At 46.1% G+C, this 26,086-nt stretch overlaps 1 protein-coding gene across 2 annotated transcripts in view; it reads left to right on the top strand.

Moving 5' to 3' along the window:
- EXT2 (exostosin glycosyltransferase 2) overlaps positions 1 to 26,086 on the top strand; it is a 1,411,400-nt gene that overhangs the window by 1,056,784 nt on the left and 328,530 nt on the right. For both annotated transcript variants that reach the window (XM_069623317.1, XM_069623316.1), the window contains exon 10: positions 16,975 to 17,141. In XM_069623317.1, coding sequence (XP_069479418.1) covers positions 16,975 to 17,141 — 167 coding nt within the window. The remainder of the gene's footprint in view (positions 1 to 16,974; positions 17,142 to 26,086) is intronic.

The raw sequence follows: 26,086 nt of genomic DNA, 5'->3' as shown, positions 1-26,086 counted from the left end.
GAGAAACTCCCCCTCGGAGTCCAACAAGGATAACTTCACTGCCGCCTCAATCAACTATAAGACAGCCATTGTCCAGGCCAAAAAAGACAACTTCAATGATTGCATAGCCAAAGCCAAGTTTAGTACGAAGGAATTATTCAATATTTTGAAAGAACTGGAAACTCCGGCCCCTGCACCTCATATTTGCACCAAAGATACCTTATGGTGTTCTAACATTCAGAAGGTGCTCCAAGATAAAATTAGCTTACTCTTAAATAAAATCCAAATTATAAAAAAAATGTATCGACATTGCCATTCCTCAGGACCTGCCCCACATTGAACATACCACAATTCAACTTCAAACCTCTCGCCACTAAAGCTCAAGCCTTCTAATTGTCAGGGCGACATCTGTTCGCCCTCACTTATCAAAGAGGCGGCCAAAGAACTTGCCCCGTTCATTACCTCTTTTAGCAATGCTTCCTTTAACTCAAACACTGTACCCAATAATCAGAAAGACACATGGGTACACCCTTTACTACAAAAACTTTCCCTTGACACTAACAACCCATCAAACTACAGACCCATCACCACGGTCCGTTTCTTGCAAAAAATTCTGGACCGTGCAGCCTACCTCCAGATTCAGCAGCATCTAGAAACAAATAATCTACTAGGACTAAGACAATCAGGTTTCAGACCTAGACATGGGACAGAGACAGCACTTAGACTTGAAAACTCAAATTTGGATCTTAAAAGACAAGGGTAAATCTGCCTTACTCCTATTACTTGACCTATCTGCAGCATTTGATTTGGTGAACCATAAAATTCTATGCGCGCTCTCAATGTCACTGGGCCTATTAAGATAGTTTGTTTTTTGTTTTTCTCCCCTGCTCCCACTCCCTTTGCCTGGTCGTGCTCTGAAACACCTGTGTATGGGCGCAATATAAATAAAATATCATATCATATGCAAGCACTTGTCATCTGCCGCACACTTCTCGGACCAAGCCAACGCCTGGATTGAATCATTCCTTAGTAACATGTCTATGAGGGTTTTCGCTCCCTCCGCATCCGCCCCACCTTCTCCAGTGACCTGTGGGGTGCCACAGGGATCTTGCGTCTACCCAACTCTCTACAATGTGTTCCCTAAATCTCTTTTCGATATACTTGATTAGCTGGGTACGACATACACCAATTATGCGGATGTTACCCAGATAGTCATACTTATCACTGGTGACCAAACTGTAGACCGTAAGACACTCAACGATGTCTACAGCACCATACAAATCTGGATGGCAAAGAACGGTCTCTGTCTGAACGACAAAAAGACCAAACTACTCCTTCTCGGGTTCTCCAACCAAACTGAACAAGCTAGGGGGCCCTATTCACCTCTTTTAACATTGACAGCAATATCATTAAAGTCACAAAAGATGTAAACAGTCTAGGAATCTACATCGACTCAGCGCTCTCACTCACAAGACAAACTAATGCCTTAGCATCTTCCACAGCTTATACATGTAAGCTTATCACGGCTTGCCACCCCTACCTAACTTCGACTAACTGTACCTCAGTAGCAAGAGCATTAGTCTTATCAAAACTTGACTACTCTAATGCACTCTACTTGGGCACATCTCAACAGAATATCAACAAAATGCAAGTTAGGCAAAATAACGCCGTCAGATCGGCATACAATATTCCCAGAAAACAACATGTCACAACTACCAGACAGTCTATACAGTGGCTTAATATTAAGCAAAGGATAGATTTGAAGTCACTTTCGCTCACTCACAAGTGTCTCTACAACCAGGCACCCACCTACCTCTCTGACACCTTCTCACGCCACACATCGACTTGACCTACCAGAACTGCACAAGCGCACTGTGTTTCCATCCCGCAATTTAACCAACAATGTGCAGGTGGAGTCAGCTTCCCAGTCCTTCCTACAAAGAAATGGAACGCACTCCCCATCTCCATTAGAGAAGAATCTTCCTTTGTGCATTTCCGTATGAAGGTAAAAAATTGGTTCCATGAACAGGACAACAACCAGCCCGCTCTTCTAAAATAATACGCTCAAGATCCTCTGCCACTCAATGCCTCTGTAAATACTTGCCTTGATACTCTTTGCTATACTTATTTTCATATGTGTTGCTTGTTTACTCCTTTGCCCGTGTAACCTGGAAATTCCTGCCTGTAAATTATGTAAACTGTGTGCCATATTTATGGCTTATGTACTGCCTGTTTATTTTTCATGTATGTTCAACCTGTAAGATTAGCGCCCCGTTGCCCTAGGGCTTGGCTGCGCTTTACAAATAAATAAATACAAATACAAACACAGTTCAAAAGAAACAGGGTCTTGAGGCTCTGTCCTCAAGACAGCATTTACAGTTCAGCAAATCACAGGTTTCCCTTCTCCAATATTTCAATGTAGCAACTGATATTTGTTTCAGTCTTTCAAAGTTCAACACAACCCCTAGGTCCATTTGACCCTCCTTCGGGTTCGTCTTACCAGTTCACTTACAGTGCTTATTATTGGTGTATTTCACAATATCTTAAATTTTCACAATTTAGGGCTCCCAGGTCCATGCGCATTTGTCAGACCACACGGTTTCCCCATCACAGGTCGCGCAACCAGGAACCGTAGGCTCTTCAGCCTACACAGGTTATTCTGTATTTGCCCCTTTGTACAGGTTCACATTCACTTAACTTCTCTTTGTCAGCTTCTTGACTTTATGTGCAGGTTTGCATTCGCCTGGCTTCGCCTGGTTAGCTTCTTGACTTTGCCATTATGCATCACAAATCTTATGGCACTCTTAGGCCTTGCCACACTGTAGCCATTCATAAAGTTCACTTTGTGGCGGTTTTTTCCATGCCCCACCTTTCTGTTGCATTCTTTCACACTAGCGCTTTTTTCTGTATGTTGCTTTCAAAATGGACCCTTTCTATTTTGGCTTTCATTCGCTAGTAGCTTTGCCCATAAAGTTGTATTCAGTTCCATATTCAAAAAGCTTACTTTAACTTAGTTTCAAGTTTTCACTTTAGTATACGGAATTCAGCTGCGTTTCAAAGTTTCATTCATTTCGGCATTCAATTTGGTTTGTTTCAAGGTTTCATTTATTTCAGGATTCAATATAGCTCATATAGCTCTTAATTGCTTGTGCATGGCCCTCTAGGAGCACCCCGTTATTGAGTGACTTCCCCTGACACTCACCGGTCCGCAGCATTCCTCTCCGGTGGCTTTGCTTCTTCTTTTCTGCCATTCATGTCAGTGGGCTGGCTTCTGCAAGCCACGCTCTGACTCTGGATGCTGTCCTCCACTCGGGAGTGGCTCTGGTGCCTCGGCACGGACGTGGACAGCATCCTTTCTTCCTCGCTCGCAGCTCCGGCTGCTCTTTTTCTAGCATGGAGGTTCCCACACTTGTGACAGCTTAACGCCCCAGCTCACCCTGGGCTCCACAGGTCTTCTGGGACTTCGGCTGGTGTCATGGCTTCCTCTCAAGTACCTTTCAAGATGGCCGACCTAGTACACCTAGAGTAGGCGGGACTTGGGGCCCGGTGCTCACGTCTGGTTCCCATGGAAACATGTATACATGAATGCGGTAGTCGCGCGCCCCCACACAGAGATACAGGACCAGCTTCATGTGGCAGAGCCAGTTGCGTACCTCTCGGACGCCTTCTAACCCATAACCGAGGTTTGTTATTGTTATAGTTAAGCTTATGCTTCGCGCTCACCACTCGGACTGTCGTTTGCATCCGCTTACGCATCCTGATAATATATCTCCATTTTTAGATTAGGTCTCGTGGAGTTACCCCCTGTTGATGTGCTGTGCCGGCAATTTCTGCATCCAGCACTACGAACTGCGTGTTCCGTCTATTGATTAAGGCGGTAAGCTATTTTCAAATGAGTTCTACCGTATTACTTGGGTGGTTGCTTTCTGCTTATTATGAACCCACGTGGGTGGCGATACCCCTAAGCACTTTAGTAACTTCCAATTTTTTAAAAGATATGATGTACACCTTGACCCTTGGTCTGCTAAATATAGGGCCGCCTAATTAAGCACTCTAGTTGCTTTAAACGTATCTGGTCCTATTTCGGAGTACGGGCTGTTTCATTGACTCGCCTATTTTTTTAGTCATAGTACGACTAAAGCACAGTCCTATGTTTGTTCATAATGGTAAGACGATCCGACCCCTGCACTTTGGGTATCCATCCCGACCGCACTATATGTGTCTATGTCCAGTGGACTACTCTTAATGGTCCCTCCATATCTCTCTCTATGTCCAGTGACTGTTTACATGGAGATGCACATCTGCCATTACGGGTCTCCTCTCTGAAGCACAGCCACCTATAAGGACATGCCCCTTACTTCTGGGCTTAATCCTTAACAGAAGACCAACCCAGGTGAGATTGAGGCTTACCATTACTTATGTCTAGATGTCTACACCTCCTTATTAGCCCATTTTTGATTTATCTACCAAACTGTTTGAACAGCGTTTTTTAGCTCATTTGAAAAACACTCATTGAGGTTTTTCATGTATTAGTTACAGGTCAAGAGCTACTTGACAGCCCTTTGCAACCTACACAGTTTGAAGTTGTGAGCCCCCACAAGCACCACTCAAGGTAATATTAATCCTTTTGTGTGGTTCTCATATTCACCTTTCAGGGAATATAACAGATCTACACAGCTATAGAATTAGCTCCTTATCTGTTCCATTCTCTCTTAATCTACAGGTTGCACGTGCACATTATATCATTCTTCCAAAGAAGAATTTTTAATTGGGATTTTCGTGACTATGACAATCCTCCTGATGAATGTTCTTTGAATAACTTCCCAAGAACAGAAACATGTTGAGATTTTTCCCTGCTTTTATATAGGGAAACAATAATATGTGTTATCTATTAGTGATCAGAAACTGATACAGTATCAGCTATATGTTGAATGTATTGCTAACTTTATGTTGACCAACCAGTTGATTGTTATTACTAAAATCCTATGTTCTTTTATGTGATGATCAAGATTGATCCTTTGTGTATTGTACTTAATAGTTTGATGATGATTGTTAGTAATTGTGTGTTTTATTAACTCTTAATGTGTATCAAATTAAAGTTTATATAAAGTGTTTTTAGAAATCTACTCAGGTGTGCAACCTGTCTTTGAGCTCTATCTTATATATAATTTGATTCCTCTCAAGTACCACCACAGCTGCTTCATCATGAGAAGGGTCCCCTGCTGGTCTCTCCCACACAGGCCTCCGTGTTGCTCTCTTTGTTGCTTCTTAGGTCCCTCTGTATACACCTGCAACCACTTGACAGATTGTGGGTGTGAACTCTCAATTGGGCTTGCCTGACTATAATTAAAGGGACCTGCCTGACCTTTAAAACACTTTAGAGGCGTCTTCTTCGTCCCAGTACTAGAGTGGTGAAATTAGGTTTTAGTGTTCATCACTCCTAGTCGCCTCTTCCTCGTCGCAGTACTGTTGTAGGTAAAATGTGGGGAAAAGAGTGGAGAAGTTTTGCAATAGCCTATAAAGGCCTGGGCAGAGTGTTAGGTTGCCCTTCACTAGAGAAATAGGGATATCATGTCTGGTCTGTGGGTACCCCACTCCCAAGGACCCACCACCCAGGTATTCCTCCCTCGCTTCTTCACCCCCAGGGCCAGGATTAAAAAAACAGTGGCCTTTCCCTCACCACCTAAGAGGAGGATCCAGGGTGCGTATGAGTGAGGTTACCCACAGGTTTCTCACAATACCTAAATGCAGGCTACCGAACTCTCTCGGGGACTAAATAAATTTCCATACTCTGGCCATGTTGTAATTCTCTAAGGGAAGGGCGCACAGTACCTGCAGATGCTCTGTTAGACTTGTCTGTTACACTTATACTCACTGTCACCTTTCCTTTCTACTCTACCTACTTCTCCCATCTCTCCTCTGCAGTCGTCTTCTCTCAGTCAGATGTTTCACCATTCCCTTCTCCTGCCTCCACCCTTTGATGTTATCTCTCTTTTCCCCTTAAACTTACCACTACTACTCCTCTTACTACTGCTCTTACTCTTACTACTCGCCTGCAACCACTATTTTCCCACCACTACTCGAGCACCCTACTTTCACCCTTTGCATTCTTGCAGTCACCTTTTCTCCATCCTTGCTCCACACTTGTCTCACACTCAATCACACTGCAGAACCACTAACACTACTGAACCAATAACTCACCTTCTTCAACAATCCATTCCATGATCAGCTGCCCCCTACTACCTCCGGCCGGGTCCCTTGGCTGTCGTCCTTCACTGCTGACCTCACTGGTACACTGACCGCTTCCTGTTTATTTTCTTCCCTTAAATAGCCTTACCCTCTCTGTGATTTGTTCTCTTCCCCTAACCAATCAAATTCACTCTCCCTCCCCCGGGGACGTATGTGCATGGGAAATCTTTCAAAAGGGGCTTTATCCCTACCCACTAGATCCATGGGCTTTCACCATGCAAGGGCAGTGCAGTGAGTCTCTAGTACCTCTTTCCTGAGGGGAACGTGTCCCCAATGCTGTTAAGTCTTTGTTTTCTCTCTGATGGTTTAGCGAAATTACACAGTAGGCCCTGCAGGTGCATCAAACTTTAGGTACAGATTCTCACGTGATTGTCACACGTGATACTGAGTGGCGCTCAAATAATGCTTGAACTGTACGTTCAGTAACCAGATCTCTGAAACCATGATGGGACTTTTTGAAGCGCAGCCGCGGTTAAGTGCGGCTTTTGCACTCTGTCGTCTCACACGTGCTGTGAGCCCCTACAGTTATTTTTTGGCATTTTTATAGCCATACTTCCATTTATGTCTTTCAGTTTGACTTTGCTTCCCTTAATTCTCCTGACCTTTGAAGATTATGGTCCACATCAACAGCGCTCTGCATCGAAGTCAGAGGACGCTGTGCGCATCATATACCTTTGTGATCTCTAATTGTTTGGACTTTTTTGACCGATTGTTTAAGGTTTTGCTTGTTTTCGGGCCAGACCCCATGCGCTGTCGGATTTTGGACTAGGGATAGTCCTCCATTGAAATCGCTCTTTGAATTTAATTCGATTGTGTTTCAAATGCTGAAGTAACTCAACCCGGATAGTTATATGCTTTGCACATCACTGTTTCTTTTCAATCTTGTTGAGTATTTTTTGCTTTGTTTTTTCAATACCATGGCACTGATAGCTCCATGTTTATAGCCGACAGAATAAGACTACAGATGCTAGCCCGTTTCCCTTTCTTTTCTGTATCCCTACTCGCGCTGTGGAAGGCTGGGCTCTTTTAACTTATTTGGCCCCCTGAAGCCGTAACTAGAGTTGGCATGTCCTGGATTGTCATCATATTTGCCCGTAGTCTCCTTTCTCGGGGATGGGAGCCACATTGGCGTTATCTACACCCTTGCTGGAATATTGTTGTCTATGTAAAGCCTGTCTGTGCAGAACGAACACGCAAGTGTGGCTCTAGGTGGAAATTATAGTAGGGCTCCAGTGACACTTGTGCCATGGTGCGATTTTAGTTTTTTTCCTTTTTCATGTCTGTGGTGGTGGCAATTTATGTAGCGTATTGAGTGATTTGCGAGATGGTCATGGTGCTTTTTTGTTTTTGTCTCCAATATTCACCTCTGAATTCTGTCCCCTTTTGGTGTATTGGTATTTGACCTTTTTGTACACATCCTTATGTCCAAAACTTTTTTTTTAAGTACTGACATTTGCAATGATACTTTGTTATAAAAAAAGAAAAAATATATATTTTCTTTACTTACTGCATCACTTCTAATGTTTGCAATCAAAATGTTTGCTTCCATTAGACATTTGTAGGGCCTGTTTTCTTTTTCCTTGCTGGGTCGTCACACAACCAATCGCCTTTATTTTTTTTTTTGTGTCCCCTCCAAACAAAATACTTCCTGCTTTGAAAGAATGCCAGGGAAAGAATCTATTTTTGAAGCCAACATTTTAAAGTAACAAGAGTTAGGAGATAAATGCAAGAGTGGGGTAATTTTACAATTTAGAAGCCAGGGTGAAAATACTACATTGGTATGGGGTCATGGTGTAGGTGCCAAATAAGGGGACTAGTAAGGATTATGAAGGATACAAGTAGTTTGATAAGATTTAATGAGGAAAGACTGCTAAGGCAGAGTAAGGCTTGAGGAATGCTTTGCAGTCCATCCGGATGGATCTAAGGTAACCAGGCATTCTCTGCACCAAACTCTAGTTTTCTGTGAATCAACATCAGGCCAAGACCCACAGAATTGCCAGCAGGTTGAGCGATGGAGATACCTCCTCTAAGCGATATCTACAACATGGGAACTTCTTCATGTGGTTGCTCCCCATCAGAATTGACTGCAAGTTCCAAATCTAGGTGAGTTGAAAGACAAAGAAATGTGCTTGTATCACAGTCCCTAGGGATGAGTTTTCACCTGGTGTAGGATGGCCCGCCATAGCCCCTGGTGTTTGACTACATCATCAACATGATCGTGTTGCACAGACCCATGCATGAAACACCAATTCAGCAACCTGTGTGGGCTACTCAGATGCTGGCTTTACCTTCCTCCTTGTAACAATCCCAGGCCAACTTGCAAGCCTGTGAGGACTATTTTTTGAAAGGTTCATGGTCTAACGAAATCCTCAGATGTCCCTTTTCCTCATAAGTTAGTCTTACCCAATGGATCTCTGACAATCCCAGTGGTGACTCGAGCCACTACTTAAGGCCCAATTGCCTCCCTGCAAGGCCTGCCCTGTACTCCCCTCCTCCCTGACTGAACACTGCACCATTGCCGACACCACCTCCTCCGACCTCTAGGTGCTACTCTTGTGGAGGGGCCCCATGTGAGGGTCGTAAAAAGGATTTGCCTCTCAGAGACCCTTAGGACATGGGTGAAGATGAGGTGCCCTTACTAAACAAAATCTTTTCATGATCTCATGGCAGGCATTATGTCTTATTTTTTTTATTTTTTTTAAGTACTCCATCATCAGCACAAACAATATTCAGGTTTGGAACCAGTAGGTGTCTGCTGATACAATATGCCAGCCCTATTTGGAGGATCGGAAGTATGACACAGAGGCTGTGAAGACATTTTAAGCATGATTTTTACTCTACAGTAAAATAAGGCCCAACTTTCCCTATATATATATAATATATATGCATTGTTCCCTACCTATTTTTCTAACTAAGGTGTTCGTCAGTCAGGATGAATGTCCAAAAACAAGTCCGTCCACTTTCCAACACTAACCTAGCTGACCCTACCACTAATGTAACTAAGGATTGGAGCATGGTGCCCTTCTCTTGGTTGCTTTGTTTTCTCACAGGGTTTTCTATGGTCCTTCGCTCCACTCAATAAACCATACACACACAGCATCTTGTTATCCTCTGGATTAAGTTCTGTAACTCTTGTAAGGGACTGATAGTCTTCCTCTCACCTTTTATTTTAACAATCTTACTTTTGTATACATTCCTTCTCTTTCTTGCCATATTCTGGCCTCTCTTCCCAGAGTGCTGCTTCATGTATGAGCTGTGTCTTACTGGACTCCTGGTTGTTTACTTCCCAAATTTCTTTATTATATACTCTTTCTCCTCGGCTCATTTCAAATACTTTTCTCATTGGCAATGGGATGAGTTATGTTCGAGTTATGAGTCCCTCCTAACTGTCTGTTATCCTGCTCCCGTATTACTTTTTTATTCCGAGGTGTAACATCATTGGTACCGGTAAGGCCTTGGACTCTCTTTCTGCTTCTTCTTGGCTCCGCGGCTCACTTGTCGCTTTGCCAGGTTCACGTCCGTTTCATCTTCCAAATTGAACTTGCTCTGTGTCTTGGGTTGGGAGTGGTTTTCTCCCGTTAGTGGTATAAGCGCTGTTCAGCAGACAGGCTTCCACCACTGTTGCTGTGTAGTCAGGCCACCACCAAACTCTCTCTTCAATTGCGTTGTGTTTTCTTCCGCTCACATATGCCGATGTCCCAGCGTCTTTGGCTCCGAGTCTGAGCTCGACTGACTTACACTGGTTCTGCGGTTTGCGAGAGGTCCGCCTCCTTCCGCTCTGCTGCGCAAAGGGGGCTTCCCCTGGTTTCCTCTGCATTCTGGTTTCTTTCAGCCTCTCTCCCTGTCTCGCTTTCTTTCTTGTCATATCATCCCTTTTCAACATCCTCAACACAGACCATTGGAGAGAGTGATTTAAAGGGATAGTCTTAGTTTTCTGTTGTGGATAGCATTAGTTCACTTAATCTTTATAGAATTGATAATGTTCTGTTATGCTAGACAAATTCATAAAGGCCATCACTTTGAGGGAGGGTCGTGATCGGGGAGTTCCTTGCAGGAGTCCTTGTCCCCAAAGGGGGATGTGGGAGGTCTCCCAGTAGGGTCCCAGTCCCAGTTGCCTCGAGCCGTAGGGAGGGTGTTGCAGAGCAGGCTCACAATCCTAGCTTCAAAAGAGAGGGGCTGCCCCTTGAGGAGAAGGGACTAATTCCCTCAATTCATCACACCTCAACTTCACATGTTCGCTGTTTATGTACGCTTTGCCGACATTGTATGTTCCGGTTTCTCCCTTTTTTCTGGCCCGCGTTAGCAGGGAGGATAAACTACTGGATTATTTTGGTCATAAGGTAATTGGTACACCTTAAGTAGGCAAATGCTGAGGCCCCATTGTCTACAGCCAGTTCAGGTTGTACAGAGAGTTAGCTGATTTTTAGAAAGACCTTCTGCTGCATCAGGCATCATTAAAATCTGGTCCATTGCAAGCGAATTAGATGAAAGAACTTGAGTCTTGAATGCATCGCATAGATGCAGAAAATCACTGTCCTGTGAGAGCACGACATGCATCACTCCCATGTGGGTGCACTCTACTGAGCGTATGGCAGACGTGTACGAACGCATGCTAAACCTCTTGTACAGGAGGGCGGAGCGTCCTCTGACGGGCCCATAGGTCAGAGCTCACCCTCTAGTACCTGTAAAACAAGATAGCTGCACCTTGAGGAGGTTAGGGTGCAGGATTCACTTACTCCGACATACTTCAATAAGGACAACTCAATAGTTTGGCAATGGGAAGTCCGTTTAATGACGAGTACAAAAAACGGGGAAACAAATTCTTCATTCAGACAGCAACTTTTATGGGCAAAATTCGTCATCAGTTGACGTGCAAAACTCATAAGTTTGTCATGCAATTCTATTGGTGGGAAAGGTAACTTAAGTATAGGTGCTATATCCCTATATGGTAACAGAGCATGCGGATTGGATAGCTCTTATCGGGTGGGCGTCTACGCCCATCCCACTACATCCCTCGGGATAGATGTCACTACAACTATGACATCTTATTGGTTCTACAAGCTATAAGACCCTAGATTATTTGGTCCATTATGTGATCCAGCTTTGAATCACCTTGCTGCTCATGCGCCCTCATACCCTCGGGTCTGGTGCGCAATACAAATGAATAAACTAAACTAAACTAAACTAAACATTGTGATTGGGTGGGTTACACCCCTAGGCATAAATCTCCACTTTAATTAGCAGCATGCAGAATGGACACCCAGATAAGGAGTGCCCCAAGATTCACCCTGCTTCCCTTCCATCAATCAGTACCTTTAGGGCTATGTGTCAATTAGTTGGCTAGGGATGACCTCGAAACTGTAGTTCTTATCAGGAAAAGTTATGGCATCCTCGGGTTCTGGGTGACATCAGATGGTGGTACTACTTTGCCCTTGGCTGGGCACGTGTCTGTTCACCGTGAATCGGCTACATTTTCCCTCTTATTCGTGTATTTGATTCTTCCATAGCCTCGCCACCTGCATGGGGCCTCCTTATCTCGACCTTCACTGGCTGGCTGCTATGCTCTGAAGTTTCAATTCATCAGAGTTGACCTCGAATTCCCAGGCATTAAGCTGCTTCTTACTGAGTTTTGATTCCGCTCTTTCCTTCGGCTTTGGCTGGAATATGAATCTTGGCCTTGTTAGTCCCTTGCAGCCTGGGCTTAATTCTGTTTTTACAAAATAGTCGTACTTGTATAGTGTGCTTCATTGAGGTAGATATATACTTGGCGCATGCCGCTCTATTCTTCTACTAAGCATTGCAAGCAGTACCATTTTCTTAGCTTCTTGCGTTCCAAGCCTATTTACAGGCATTCAGTTAGTCGCATAATTTCATCTTACTTCATGGTTAAGTTTCTGTTTGCTAACATCGTTTCTTCTTATATGTCCATTATATCGTTATTCTTTGTTTTTAGTCCTTGTGTGTCAGTTTTTCGTTCGTCGTTTGTGTTCATTTGTTGTCACCATCTGCCCTCCATTAAGGCTCTCTGGGTCTCTTCAGGGACCGTTTGTAAATATTCTTTGTTTCGTATCAGCTGCTGGTATGGTTGTCTCAGTGGGTACCTTGCAGCCCACGGTTGTCTGGTTATTGGCGCTTCAATAGGTATACGTGTCCTTCTGATGGGTACTGGACAGAGCCCCACCGTGGCTCTCTGTTGGTTCATTTGCTCCTTATAAGTCACATATCTTGACGAGTATGCTTCTGGCATTTCGACATGGGTGGCTGGAGTGCAAGCCATATTTGGGACCTCCTCTACACTCTCTTTGGATGGTGTACACCTGATTCACTCCTATGAATGAGAACGGAAAAGTAGACCAGTACATCAACAGCAAAGTCCCTTGTGTTCTTAACAAGACAAGCATGAAATATTATGAACACGAATGAATAGACGGAATTCTTGCTCCAGTTGCTTCTTTGGCTTTAGGGGTACACTTAACGCATGCTGTGGCAACCAGATTGCTCACCGAGCACTGATCGCAGCAAAACAGCTCGACCAACGGCTAAAGGTTTGTATTCACACCCCACCTTGGCACCAACCTCTGATCTGAAAAAGCAGTGATGATGTTAGGAGACACAGTTCACCAGTCTGTCTCTGCATATTCGGGCTAGGCAGCATCTCTTTGTAGAACCTTGGTTTCTTTGTGGTATCCGAAGGCTTTTGCCTACTTCCTAATTCCCTCGATTTCCCCCTTTATTTCCTCCTCTTCTTCTGCTAGATCCGCAGCACTTTTTCAGAAAGTGTTTAAAGTGTATGCATATGCTGATAGTGGAATGGATACCCACTCATAAGTCGGCTGGGATCGCTATTCCAAGTTCTTTGCTGTTCCTATGTAGAACAAGGCAGACCTGCTGGTGGTAGTGCTGGGCCTATCCCTTTTCAACCTACAACTCCCTAGAGAGATTGAAGGTAAAACAGCCTAGATTGTGTTTTCCGCAAGGATTGCGTAAACAGAGAGTATTGACTGTTTATCTGAAGGGCACTTACCTGCATTCACTGATCTGGAGGCCTCAATACAAGATTCTCTGGTTAACGATGAACGGTCATTTCCAAATCCATACTCAACTAGGCAGACACGTTTTTACAATGCTAATGAGTATAATAGTAGGTTTCTTTAAAACTTGGGGATGCTAATCTACCCATGCCTGGACGATGTGGTGATCCGGGCCGGTTCTCCAGCAGCAATGTCCAGCACTCTAGTTTCATTTAGGTCCTCTATCGACTTGGGTTACTCAATCATGCAAAATCAGAGTTTACTTTAATACAGTAATTGATCTTCAAATTCCATTTCAAAACATTCCACATTTGGGAGAGAGTGAAGGACATACAGGCAGCTTGGAATCATTTCATTTCCCTATGCATGCTCTCCTGCGTGGCCTCCTAGTAGCCTGTGCTCTGTCCGTTCCATCTGCCAGACTGAAATGTACACATTCAACTGCAGTTAGAGAGTTGCTGGGCTCAGGAACAGGGCAATAATTTGGATAAAATACTTAATTTATCAGACCTCCAGGTTCACCTACAGTGGTGGCGGGATACAAGCAAAATGTGGAATGTGCTCCCTTTCAGACTACCCTATCCCACCCAATTCATTGAGATTGCTTTTATGTGTTGCACTGCACTCTACTGTTTCTCAAACATTGCCATTTCAAAGCGACTCTGACAAACCTCCAATCCACTTGTCACTGGAGAAAGATCTTTAGCATAATATCTCTGAATGCCCTGGGTATATTTTTGAGATACGGAACTGCCGCCTGTGGTTAAATGGTACAAAAACGAGTCTCTGATATTCTGCATTTTCATAGATTTTTATTATCTCTTGCCTTCACTTAGTCACAAAGCCAAGTGGACTTCACAAAAGGCACAACACCTGATATATGCTTAAAAAGTGTTTAGTTGGGATTGTACTTACAGTACAGAAAGGCAAATAAAAATCAAATCACACAACAGGATGACTTTGGTTCTTGGAAAAGAAAAGTCTTTTGAAAATTCCCCAAATGATATCTGCACTTTTTTACCCAGGCACAGTCCTGTGGTTAAAGTTTCCCCACACTGCTTTTTTGGTCTTCATTTGTCTTGTCTTTTGCTTTTTTCCAGGTGCAAGACCCTTAGTCTCAGATTTGCAACAGTAGACACAAAAGGAATTGATATTGAAATTCACAGCCGTTCACTGCTTGCCGAAGGCCAAGAGTTTGAACTACACATGGGGGCCCACCTCATAGTTTCCAAAGATCATTTGCTAGAAACCTTCCTGTAAGAGTCTTAGCTCTGCTACCCAGCAGGCCCGTCTGACTCGCCCCTCCATCTCGACATGCCTGTATACTTAAAGGAACGTCCGCTATGCCTTTTCTCCTCTCCAGTCTTCGACTAGTCTTGTACCTCGTTACCACTCTACACAAGTGCTTGTCATTCCATCCATTCTGGGTGCAACGTGTTTAGTATTGGTGGTTGCCTCTATCTTTCTCTCTTGTTTTCTCAACTATTTTACAGCAGCCAAAGGCCATATTAGCCCTTTCCAGCAACCTTCGCCTGCCTCTTTCTTTTCTCCTCTTGAGGTTCCTACTCTATTCCTCTCTCCTCCTGCCACTCTTGTGCTCTCCCCCCTGACCCTCCAGCTTTTTCCACCTCTCCAAATCCCTCCAAATATGCGTAATCCACAGTAGCATGTTGATACCTCCCCTTTTTTTAATATTCCAGCCTAAGTAGTAATTTCGCCTTTGACTCTGGAATTACTTTTAGCTGTAAACTTAAACAGTATTTGAAGTTTGGCTGATTAGTCTCTGAACTGTAAAGTTCCCATGGTTATTATAGCACTAGGATACATAGCATGGTGTCTTGGACCAATGAATTAACAAGTCAGACCACCATTTTGGAGTGTGATAATCCTGGCAAACTCTCATGGGGAAGACTTCTTTCTCGCCTGCACTCGCTTACTGTCATTATTTCCTGTGTCTGCTTGGAAGACCCAGCAGATTTCTTCTGCTCTCACAGGGTGTCTTTCCAAGATATGAGTGCCAGTCGAACAGTGATCCCACTCCATCTGAGACACCACCTTGATTCTGTGTGTGTTAAATATTCAAACCATTTGTTTCTTTGGGTATTTTCTAGGGCAAAGAAGATGTGAAGACAGGGTCCCTTGAGAGGTTAGTTCAAAAAAGGGTAGCAGGCTCTCCTCTCCAGAAAGAACGTGGCATGATAACCTGTCCTGAGATGAGAGTTTGCAGCACACACTTTTTGCTCACTGTACCTTTCACGGATGGTTAATATCCATTTGCATATCCGTCTTTGTCCCGCCCACATGGGCAGTCCAGCACCGAAATGCTGTGGCAATTCCTCTCTGAACAGGAGTACCGACAGCAACCCCATACACGTGTTTCAGCCTTGTTGGGCCTCATCAGTGAGATGAAGCTGTGCCTCTCTGAGCACAGTGAGCAGGGAGTCCACGTCTGGTTGCCCCCTTGAAGGGATAGTACCATGATGTCCACCCCATGCAATGACACCCTGCATCTCAGTCAGGGCATTGTGGGTTTGACAGGGAATCCTCCTCAGACTGCATCTGGGTCGGTATCGCACTGCAGGTTGTGGCCCCCAGATTCCCTGGCCACCCAAATGATCACCCCAAGTTACAGGCAAGGGACTTCATCACCCCACTAGAACTAGAAGAAGCCCCAGTTCCTGTGGAAAAGGACAACTTGGTGTCTGGTTTTATAATGACCCCTTTTTCTTTCATCGGAACGCTGCTTTAATGATATTGTATCATATAATTCAGAAAATCTGCTTCTCCCATTGGGCCTCTAATGGTGTAGCAATTTCCACCTTGCAATGCTAACAATGGTCCTCCCACCGATTCGTTCAAGCCATAGAACAGAGCTTACTCGTCACCTGGCCCTCTTCAACAGTGAAAAAACCCATGGGTCAAACACTTTGAGTTCATGGACCCTTTTGTGGAGCATCTTAGAGCCTACGATCAGTCTTGCCCAGCATCACTTCTTTCAAAGGGGTGCTTAGAATTGTCCTGTTTACAGAAGCATTTGATTGCCTTCCTCTCATCACAAGACCACCCCACCCTCATCTAGAAGAGGCATGCTACTCAAACTAGAACTTGTAGGTAGAAGGGATTTTGTTCAGTTTTTTCATTGCAGTGCTTCTGTAATCAGCAGTACAAAATGTCCGCCCAGCAATAGGCTGGTGCTCTAAAAACTATTAATCTGATCCTGCCCATCCACACTATACAAAGTATAGCCTTTTTATTCTGACTCTCTACCAAATGGTGAACTATGAGTCCTTTATCAAATGTACAGTGCCTGTGGACTACCAATGGTGTACCTCACCTAATATCTGTGGCTCTTCTGTTTTGAGTCCTGTTCATCATTGATGGCTGATCATTTGCAGGTAGACCACCTGTAACCCTGTGGGAAGCATGCAGGTATAAGGATATTGTGTTCTCTTCCGTGCATTACAGAGCATGTTTTCCCATTTTAAGTTTTTGTCACAGCATTAAAGTAAACCAGCATCCTTTTTCATGGTCTGGTTTGTAAAAATGACTCCTGTACTTGGGTGAGTAAAAGTTGTGTGATGAGACTGTATACTTTGGTATGTGTGAAAATTCACCATTGTACCCAGATATGAGATAAACTTTCTGTTTAAGTATGTTGGAGTCCCTGTATTTGTACTATCCCCAATCCTGATGTCTATGGTTTTTTTTCCAACAGAGTCTATTTGGCCAAAGATCAGGGTGCCTCTAAAGGTGGTAAAGACTGCAGAGAACAAACTGAGCAACCGCTTCTTTCCCTACAATGAGATTGAGACCGAGTCTGTGCTGGCCATTGATGATGACATCATCATGTTGACTTCTGATGAGCTGCAATTTGGCTATGAGGTATGAGCATGTAGCTTCGTGTATAGGTTTTGCTCCTTTCACACAGCTGTAACAAAAATAATGAGACTGTTGGTTTGGGGGTAGTTTGTAGCCAACACAGCAAAATGTCTGCAGTAGTTAAAATAAAGGCTGTCTTGGTTTATGTGTAAACGTCTCCTTAAAATAATGAAGTATAGATTTTTTAAATATGTAAAGAGCGAAAAGTGCAGTTTTCTGTTTCTCCTCCTGTAGCAATTGTTCCTCCTCTCTCCATTACACTTTAGTTTCCAATAATTCCCACCAAGAAACATTCCATTATTGTTATAATGCATCTTTTACACCTACCAAATTATCTTTACAAGTCGTTACTTTTCAGTTATTTTCACTAAAACTGATAAATATTATGATGTATATTGTATCTTAGTGAGCAAATTCACTTGGTTAGTGCCCCCTTCACACCGAATCACCTGTTCATCCATGCTAAGATGTGGTCTTGGAGGTCCAACACATTGGCTGTTTTGTGCTACCTTTTTCATTTGTCTCATTGTCCAGAATCTCTCTAGAATTGTATGTGGTTGCAGAATTCTTCTTGGGTATGATTCCCTGGCACCTTAAATAGTCCTGGTTGTTTAGGAGTAAAAATGGTCCCTTTTATTTGTAGTGCAAGTTCTTGCTCTGATTGCTGCCGGTGTTCTGTGAAGAAGTGAATATACCCTCATAGCAGAGTTCTATGCAATCTGCACTCCGACAGATGGTGTAGTTTTTTTTTTAAAGTACATTTAAAAAATGTTTTATTTATTACCATGACTTATGCAAAAGCTTCAGTGGGTGTTGCAGTCAGAAGAGCAAAGGAAAAGAAGAATGCATTTGTATTTGGATCTTGATTTTATGGAAAATAAATTAAGATTTGGGCCCGAATGTGGACTAACCTGGTTTTGCTATTGAATAGATTTGATAATGGACAACATAATAAGGAGCAACCTTGTGTGCACCTTATGCATGAATATGCTTGGTTAATATATCTTGAGAGAAAAAGAACATACCTCATCCCAACAGGGCTCACTTTTCTAGAAATTATTCCCATTATTGCAAGATCTCCGGTGACTGCTTTTGTGGACAAGACCATTCGTCAACGACAACGACCAGTCTCAACAAACTTTGTCTGCGGCCTACCTAGGTGCCAACAGGCTTCGGCTCTGTACAATACGGAGAGTCGCGGGAGGTCATAATTAAACTCATTTAGAGAATGCCTATTCCCCTATACTTCCTTTTATTCTGCCAGGCTGCCATCTTTCCATACTATGGAAAACTTACCATTTAAATTCTGTCCATGAGGTTTCCCTGGAAGGATTCACACAGAGTGTGTAACCTTTGCCTTCCTAGGGACCATTCCGAAAAACAATGCAAGTCCTGCAGACTGTTTCGGCCAAACATTTTAAAGGACCGGGAAACTAAACGCTCGGTCCACCACTCCATGCAGGCCGAGGTTGCCAAGGATGTCGAGGGAGCCTCTAGCGATGGCAGCATCAGCGTCCTAAGTGACGCTGGGGGCGATCGGGACCCGATGGATTCCCGCGTGCGAGCTCCTGACTCCAACAGACAGGCCGGCGGTTCTACTATGGAGACCACACCCGGTAGCTCAGGCACTCTAACTGCTCGCCACACTAAACACACCCCCCATGCCCGACAGTTGACCACATCGTCAACCGATTAGCCACGCGCGGTCCTCTGGGCCATCGCGTTTGCCACATGACAGGCCCCCAAAACAGACGCCAAAGTCCGTTTCCGACACCGTGAGCAAATCAGGAAAGTCTCCAGATTCCGGCGAACATGCATCAAAAGACGAATCTACGGCCCCTGCTACAAATTCAAAGATGAGTGAAGTCATTAAAAAACACGCCTCTGCCACCCTTCTCAAATCAAAGATGCCGAAAAACTAAATCTTTGACGTTCCTACCCTCAAAACCACAGGTTTCAAAGGATAAGCAATACTCTTCCCCTAGGGACACCCTCTCAGGGGAAATGCACCACAAACAGCCCTTGCTCTAGAGCCTTTGCCTGCACCTGCTCCCACAGTGTTTCCAAGCTACTCCCAATGGACCCCGGAACAGTTGGATAGGGTTATAAGGAGAATGTCTAGTTGTGTTGATTTTTTTGGATCAACACCCAGATCAACTTACCAATCTTGGTCTCCCTCAAGGCGAAGCAGCTAACAAGCCTCTATACTATTATGACACTACAAGGTCACACGACACTGGCTCCATTGGCAAACCAAGGAGACATGGAGGATACAGACCAATACTATGATGATGATGATGATGATGATGATGAATATATCATTCAATATCCGGACCATATTGACCAACAAGTGGCTGATTCCCCTGTGGATAACCAGTTGCAATATAATCTTCTTTTAAAAGCTGCAGAACACTTTAAAATCGATACCCAGGAGGCACAAGTCAATAAAATATTTTGTAGAGGATTTTTGCAGGGATAAGAGATCTCCAGCACAGTTAATTCCAAGGCTCCAATCTGTCCATAGGCACATTCAGCCTTGTCTACATCTGACGAGGGCAGTCAACCCTCAAATTGAGAAAATGTTTAGACTAGCCCCATCATACCCATTGTACATTAGGGGGCAGCTAAAGCCCGAGACTCTAGTAGTGACCACCACAAGGAGGAGAGCGGGCACACCTTTAGCCTCTGCCGAAGCCCCTCCTGACTTCCTCGGCTGCTTACCAAGTGAGGATAGCCAACAAGACTACACTACTGTTGAGTTATAATTGCCACAAGTGGGACAAGATGTCACAACAGATAGAATCGGCCCTAGAGCCCCTAAAGACACAGCTCTTACAAACAGTAAATGAAGGTAGACAGGTGGCAAGCTGCATCCTAAAGAATAATCTAGATGCTGCAGACAATGCAGGGTAGATTGTTGCTGAGGGTACCCTCATCAAACGCCATGCATGGCTACGTCAATCAGGTTTCAAGTTGGAGACCCAAGCCACGCTTTTGAATATGGCTATCGAACCGAACGCTGTATTTGGTAAAGCAGTTGAGGATGCACTGAAAAGTGCTATAGAGGAATTATGACACCCTGAATCCCTGAGACAACTCGCAAACAAACCCTTTGTGCAGAGAGGTGGTTTTAATACACATCGTTTTAGAGGACAAAGCTCCCAGCAGTCCTCCAAGTACAACCAAGGTGGACAGAATTCATCCTGCGGTTTCTCGCACGGGCAGTCCTCTCAACAAAATTTTCAAAGTGGCCACAGAAGGTCCAGAAGTAGAGGCAAATCCTCCTCCTCCTCCTCCAGAGGGGGCTCCACCCCACCAAAGCAATGACCACCCACTACAGGTCCCCTCCCATGCCTCTCCAGTAGGAGGTTGCATTTCTCATTTTACCCACGCATGGGAGTCGATCGCGTCAAACAAGGGTGGTACTTTCCACCATGGAGGGAGGCTATTGCATAGAAGTCATACAAACACCACCCAAGCACCCGCCAAGACAAAGACAAATGATGCAGGAGGAACAGCGCATCCTGCTGGAAGAGGTCAAAGCACTGCTGCTAAAGGACGCCATAGAAATCGTCCCGGCAAACCAGGTAAACAAGGGTATCTATTCAATGGACTTCCTTGTGCCAAAGAAAGACCTGACAATGCGCCCCACACTAGACAAGCCTCAGAAATTCTGCATGACAACGGTACAAGAAGTAATCCCACTGCTGAAACAGGGGGACAACATGGCAACCTTGGACATAAAAGATGCATACTTTCATATTTCAATGTTGCCAGCGCACAAAAAAATACCTGTGCTTCAAAATAACAAATCAACACTACCAATTCAAGGTGCTACCCTTAGGCTTAGCCTCCGCTCCAAGGGTATTCACCAAGGTATTAGCGGTAGTGGTGCCGCACCTACGCAGAGAATCAATCCCAGTGCACCCTTATTTGGACAACTGGCTAATAACAGGGGAATCCCCTCAAATTTGCGAGCAGAATACACAAAGGACAATCCATCTTCTGTTTCAATTGGGATTCTCAATCAACGAGAAAAGGTCTTGTTCCAAGCAAAACCAAACAGTTCTTAGGAGCTATCATAAAGACGGAAGAGGGGCTAGTCTTCCCGTCAAACGATTGAGTACAAAACATACTGCTGCAAATACCTCAGTAGCTAGCTGTTCGCCAAATAACCGTACACAAAGCAATGTGCTTGCTTTGGATTATGGCTTCATGCATTTACTTGGTTGCACACGCACGGTTGCGCATGCGCTCAATGCAAGAGTGGTTAGCGAAACAGTGGTCTCAGGAAATCAGTCATTGGGATGATCTAGTGTTTGTTTCTCTAACCCTGGTTCAAGAGCTACGCTGGTGGACAAGGGAAAATATGCTAAAGGGAAAACCATTTCACAACCCTACAGTGCAGGCGATTGTTACAACAGACGCATCACTCTCCGTTTGGGGAGCCCATTACCTTCACCACACAGCGCATGGCCTGTGGACACAGATCACAGCCCAAAATCACATAAACCTTTTGGAGCTGCTAGCGGTGCTCAAAGTCAATATGTTGTCCTTTAGAAAGACGGAAACCTATTAGATTGCACCCTCAGCACATTTCTTTTTTTAGTAAATAAAGAGAGAAAATCAATTTTGCTTAATTTGTCCGTGGTTTTTATTTTTTGTTTTCAAGTTAAATAAACAACCAAATGCCCTCACATTTTCTTGTGTTAAGGCTGGTATAAATGTTGATTTTGGCCTTAGTTTGGTTTATAGAGGAAGATTTATACACATTGGAATAAATTACGGAAGAAATGGATATCGAAATAGACTTAAGTGAGGAAATCGAACTAAGGCCAAAATCAACATTTATACCAGCCTTAACACAAGAAAATGTGAGGGCATATGGTTGTTTATTTAACTTGAAAACAAACACAAAAAAACACGGACAAATTGAGCAAAATTGATTTTCTCTCTTTATTTACTAAAAAAAGAAATGTGCTGAGGGCGCAATCTAATAGGTTTCCGTCTTTCTAAAGGATTACATATTGACTTTTGCATATAGTATGATCAGCCTCAGACTAGGAAACCACAGTGCAGTCCAGCGGAAACTAAAAAATTAAAATAACAAAAGCCTCGCCAAAGATTTGTGTAAGACTGGAAAAAGGACTTTTTTTACCTTTAAATTATGCTAGCGGTGCTCAAAGCCCTACAAACCTTTCAAGTGCATCTAACAGATCAAACAATGCAAGTCCTCACAGACAGTACCATTGCGGTGTTTTACATAAACAAGCAGGGAGGCACACACTCTCCAAGTCTGACCAGGCTATAGATCAAATGCTGTGCATAGGCCGACAACTAGTGGAAGCTGCAGAGTATTACAGTTGTTTTCGAAACTCTAAAAGGTACATCGACAGGGTGTACCGGTCTACTATCCCTAGTGTGACATCCACTGTACCCATGTTCCTTCACGCGTCGAGGTCCCTCAGATTGCTTTTTTCCGCCATCATAGACGGACGCTGTTTCGTAGAGTTCCCTTTTGGCTTATCGCCATTTATTATTATACAATTAACAAAGACTCCCGTCGACAGACCCGTTCCGGCCTTGTAAGGCCTCTCCGGGCTTCGGCCCACACAGTGGGGAGAAAGGGGGGAGGACATATTAGAATGTAATACCCCTTTTCGTACACTACATTCGCCTAACTGCCGTGTCATTTCTTTATGGAAAGGACCCCCTTTAAATTGTGCCCTAAGTGCAACAAGAAGTTCCTGTGGGTCGACAAACACCTTGTGTGTAAATTGTGTTTCCCTCGGGACCACGTCAAGGGTTCCTGTTGAGCGTGTGGACTCTTCAAACCTAAGACATTGAAGGACCGCTTAACTAAACGCTGGGCCCACCACGCCTGGCAACTTGAGGCCATGGAAGTGGAGGGTGCATTCAGCAACGGCAGTAATGCTGCGGTATACGCCAGTGAAGGCAACAGGGTTCTCCAGCATGGGGTCTGGCATGGATTCACATGCTCATGCTCATGAATATTCCCCGTCGTCAGGCTGGGAATCCTCGGTAAAGAAAAAACCAGTATCAGTTTCGTTTCTGATCTGTCTTTCGTAGTAATAACCAATCACTGGTCTCTGCGTCATACTGACCACAGCCAATGACTGCCCTCTACCTAAGCACCGCCTCTGGCAGCCATCTTCAGATTTTTACCGCACGTTCATGTGTTGGGATCCTCGTGCTATTGCTCTCGAGCGTTAGTGCTATTTTTTCGCGCTTTTTCACAAAAACTTCGATTCTTTCGGTCAAAAGAGCCTCAAGCTCCACCGATCCTACATCCGATCAACGGGGACCCGTGTCGGATTCATCTGTGCCCCTCAAGGGTGAAGATTTCGTCGAGCTACACTTCGGAGGACTCCAGAAGCTTCTCAGGCCCGGTCTCGGAGATGGCCCAGGAGAAGGGAAGCTCGACGCCCGGAAAGCTGTTCAGGGCCTGCCCTGGATGCCAGCTGCAGAACGTCTTCAAGGAGGACGAACACTCTTTCTGCCTTTACTGCCTTCATGGGGACAAGACGCACGTGGAGAAGGACTGTGCGTTTTGCGGCAACATGTCGGAACGGACCATGAAGGACCGCCATCAACGTCTCGCCAGCTGGCTGGAGGGTAAGAGCCCGTCTGGCGAGAAGAAGAAGAAATCTGAGCGGTCTTCTAAGACCTTTGAGGGCGCCCCGGCGACGGGGGCCCAACATAAGGCCAAGCACCGCGAGTCCGCTGGCACCGGGAGCGCCGAACGGTCGGGCTCTACGGGCGCCAGGCAGGGCGCACCCTCCCCGGCACCATCAACCACGAGCCAACGCTCTGGGTCGGGTAAGAGGAAGGCCGAGCACCCGGCGAAGCTCCTGGAGAGACCCCGGTCGAGCTCTAAGGCAGAGGAGGAGCGTGGCAGTGCCCCCTCCCTCAAGGATAAGGCGGTGAGCGCACCTAAGGTGGTGAAGGCCTTGATCCATTCGACCAAGCCCTCTATCGAAACGGTCGCGGCGGCCCTGGCCCAGCCTGTGGAGGCTGCACCAGTGGTGGCGGCCTCGGGGCCCAGAATCTCCCTGCCTCCTCGGAGGGAGTCTTCTTTCGTGCCCATCGATAGGACCCCCGTGAAACCCTCCGTGGGGAAGAAGGGGGGGCAGGGCGTCGTCGTAGATTCGGCCTCAACCTCAGAAGAGGAACTGATCGAGGTCTTAAGCCACGGCCTAGGCGTGGAACAAGACCAGCCCGTCGGAATGGGCCCCGACGCAGGTGACGACGACGACATCGTCGAGGATACCGACGGGGCCCCTGCTCGCCCGTCGGATTCCCCTCTGCCAGCGCCGCAAGACAACTCAGCGGCCATTTTGTTGGCTATACAGTCCTTATGCTCCGAGATAAGGACGAGACTACCGTTACCGACGGAGGAACCTCTCCCGTCGGGGGATCCAGAACCGGGACCTTCTGGTGTTCCCCCTACCAAGAAAAGAAGGATCCATCCACCGCCTCCTTTTCAACCGTCGCGCCCCGTCCAGCCCTCCTCCCCGTCCACCCGAGGGGATGATACGGGGACTGACACGGCAGCGACGGGTACGGACGACGAGGCATACGACGAGGATTTTCCGTCGTCGCCTCCCACCAGGGCTTCTCCGCCCGACGAGATTGGATCGTTCCACTCAATGATCGCCAGGGCATCCGAGCTTTTCCAACTCTGCCCTGAGGAGAAGAAAAAGGAAGGCTTCCTTTACCAACGGCGCGAGACCAAGAGGAAGACGGTCCTCGCAGTGCCTCTGTTGGACGACATTTGGGATGAGGGCCTTTCCCTCCTCAAGAACCCTTCCACGACGCCAGCGAAAAGAGACCGGTACGAGAAAAAGTACCGGGTCCCGGACTCGGCCCCCCTATGCCTCCGGGCGCAGCCTACCCCGGACTCCGTCGTCTCCGCGGCAGCCAGGAAGAAAGCGGGGGGGGGTGCGGCCTCCACGTCGACTTCCCCGCCGGACGGCGAGGGAAAGAAATTGGATGCCATGGGACGCAGAGTCATCTCGTCGGCGGCGACGACGATTAAAGCGGCCAACGCCTTGGCTATCGTGGCCCGCTACGACAGGGAACTCTGGTACAAGATAGCTCCCCTGCTGGATTTTCTGCCGGACGACAAGAGGGCGGAGGCCCTTGAGATCCTGCAGGAAGGTGAGGTGGCCTCGGACCACGCCATCACCGTGGCGACGGACATCGCCGACACTGGGTTCCGCCATATGGGCAACGGCGTTTGCCTTCGACGTCGCGGATGGCTCAAGGCTACGGACTTTCGGCAGGACGTCCAGACCAGGGTCCTGGACATGCCCTTCGACGGGAACAACCTGTTTGGGAAGACAGTGGACGATTCCCTTCAGGCCATCAAGGCGGATACTGAGACGGCCCGGGCCCTTGGAGTACTGCAGCAACGGCGGACGCCCTTTCGGAGCGGCGGAGGCAAGGGCGCCTCCAAAGGTTCCGGCGGCGGTTTCGCTTCCTACCGTCAAGCGGCCCGCTCGTCGTCGCAAGAGGCCTACAGAGGACGAGGCAAGTCTGGCGGACCCCGCCGTCGTCGCCAAGGAGGCCAAGGCGGCAAGGCCGCGTCCAAGCAGGATTGAACCGGCCGTGGGGTCGGGCCCCCACCGAAGCACCCCGGTGGGAGGCCGGCTGGCGGGCTTCGTCAGCGTGTGGGAGTCCATCTCCACCGACCGTTGGGTGCTGGACGCCCTGGCCCGGGGCCACGCGCTCGAGTTTCAAAGAAGGTGCCCGCGCGTCCCCCCCGTGGCCAGGAAAGAACTTCACGTCCCTCAACTTCTCCTGGAGGTAAAGGCGATGCTCAGAAAGGGCGCCATCGAACTCGTCCCAAAGAGGCTTCGGGGCTCCGGAGTCTACTCGCGTTACTTCCTCGTGAAGAAGAAGACGGGAGGATGGCGCCCCATCCT

Source organism: Ambystoma mexicanum, chromosome 11 (assembly GCF_040938575.1).
Source record: "Ambystoma mexicanum isolate Mex_15411 chromosome 11, UKY_AmexF1_1, whole genome shotgun sequence".
NCBI classification, from domain to species: Eukaryota; Metazoa; Chordata; class Amphibia; order Caudata; family Ambystomatidae; genus Ambystoma; species Ambystoma mexicanum.
Note: the sequence above shows the minus strand (reverse complement) of the source record. Positions and strands in the feature narration are given on the sequence as shown.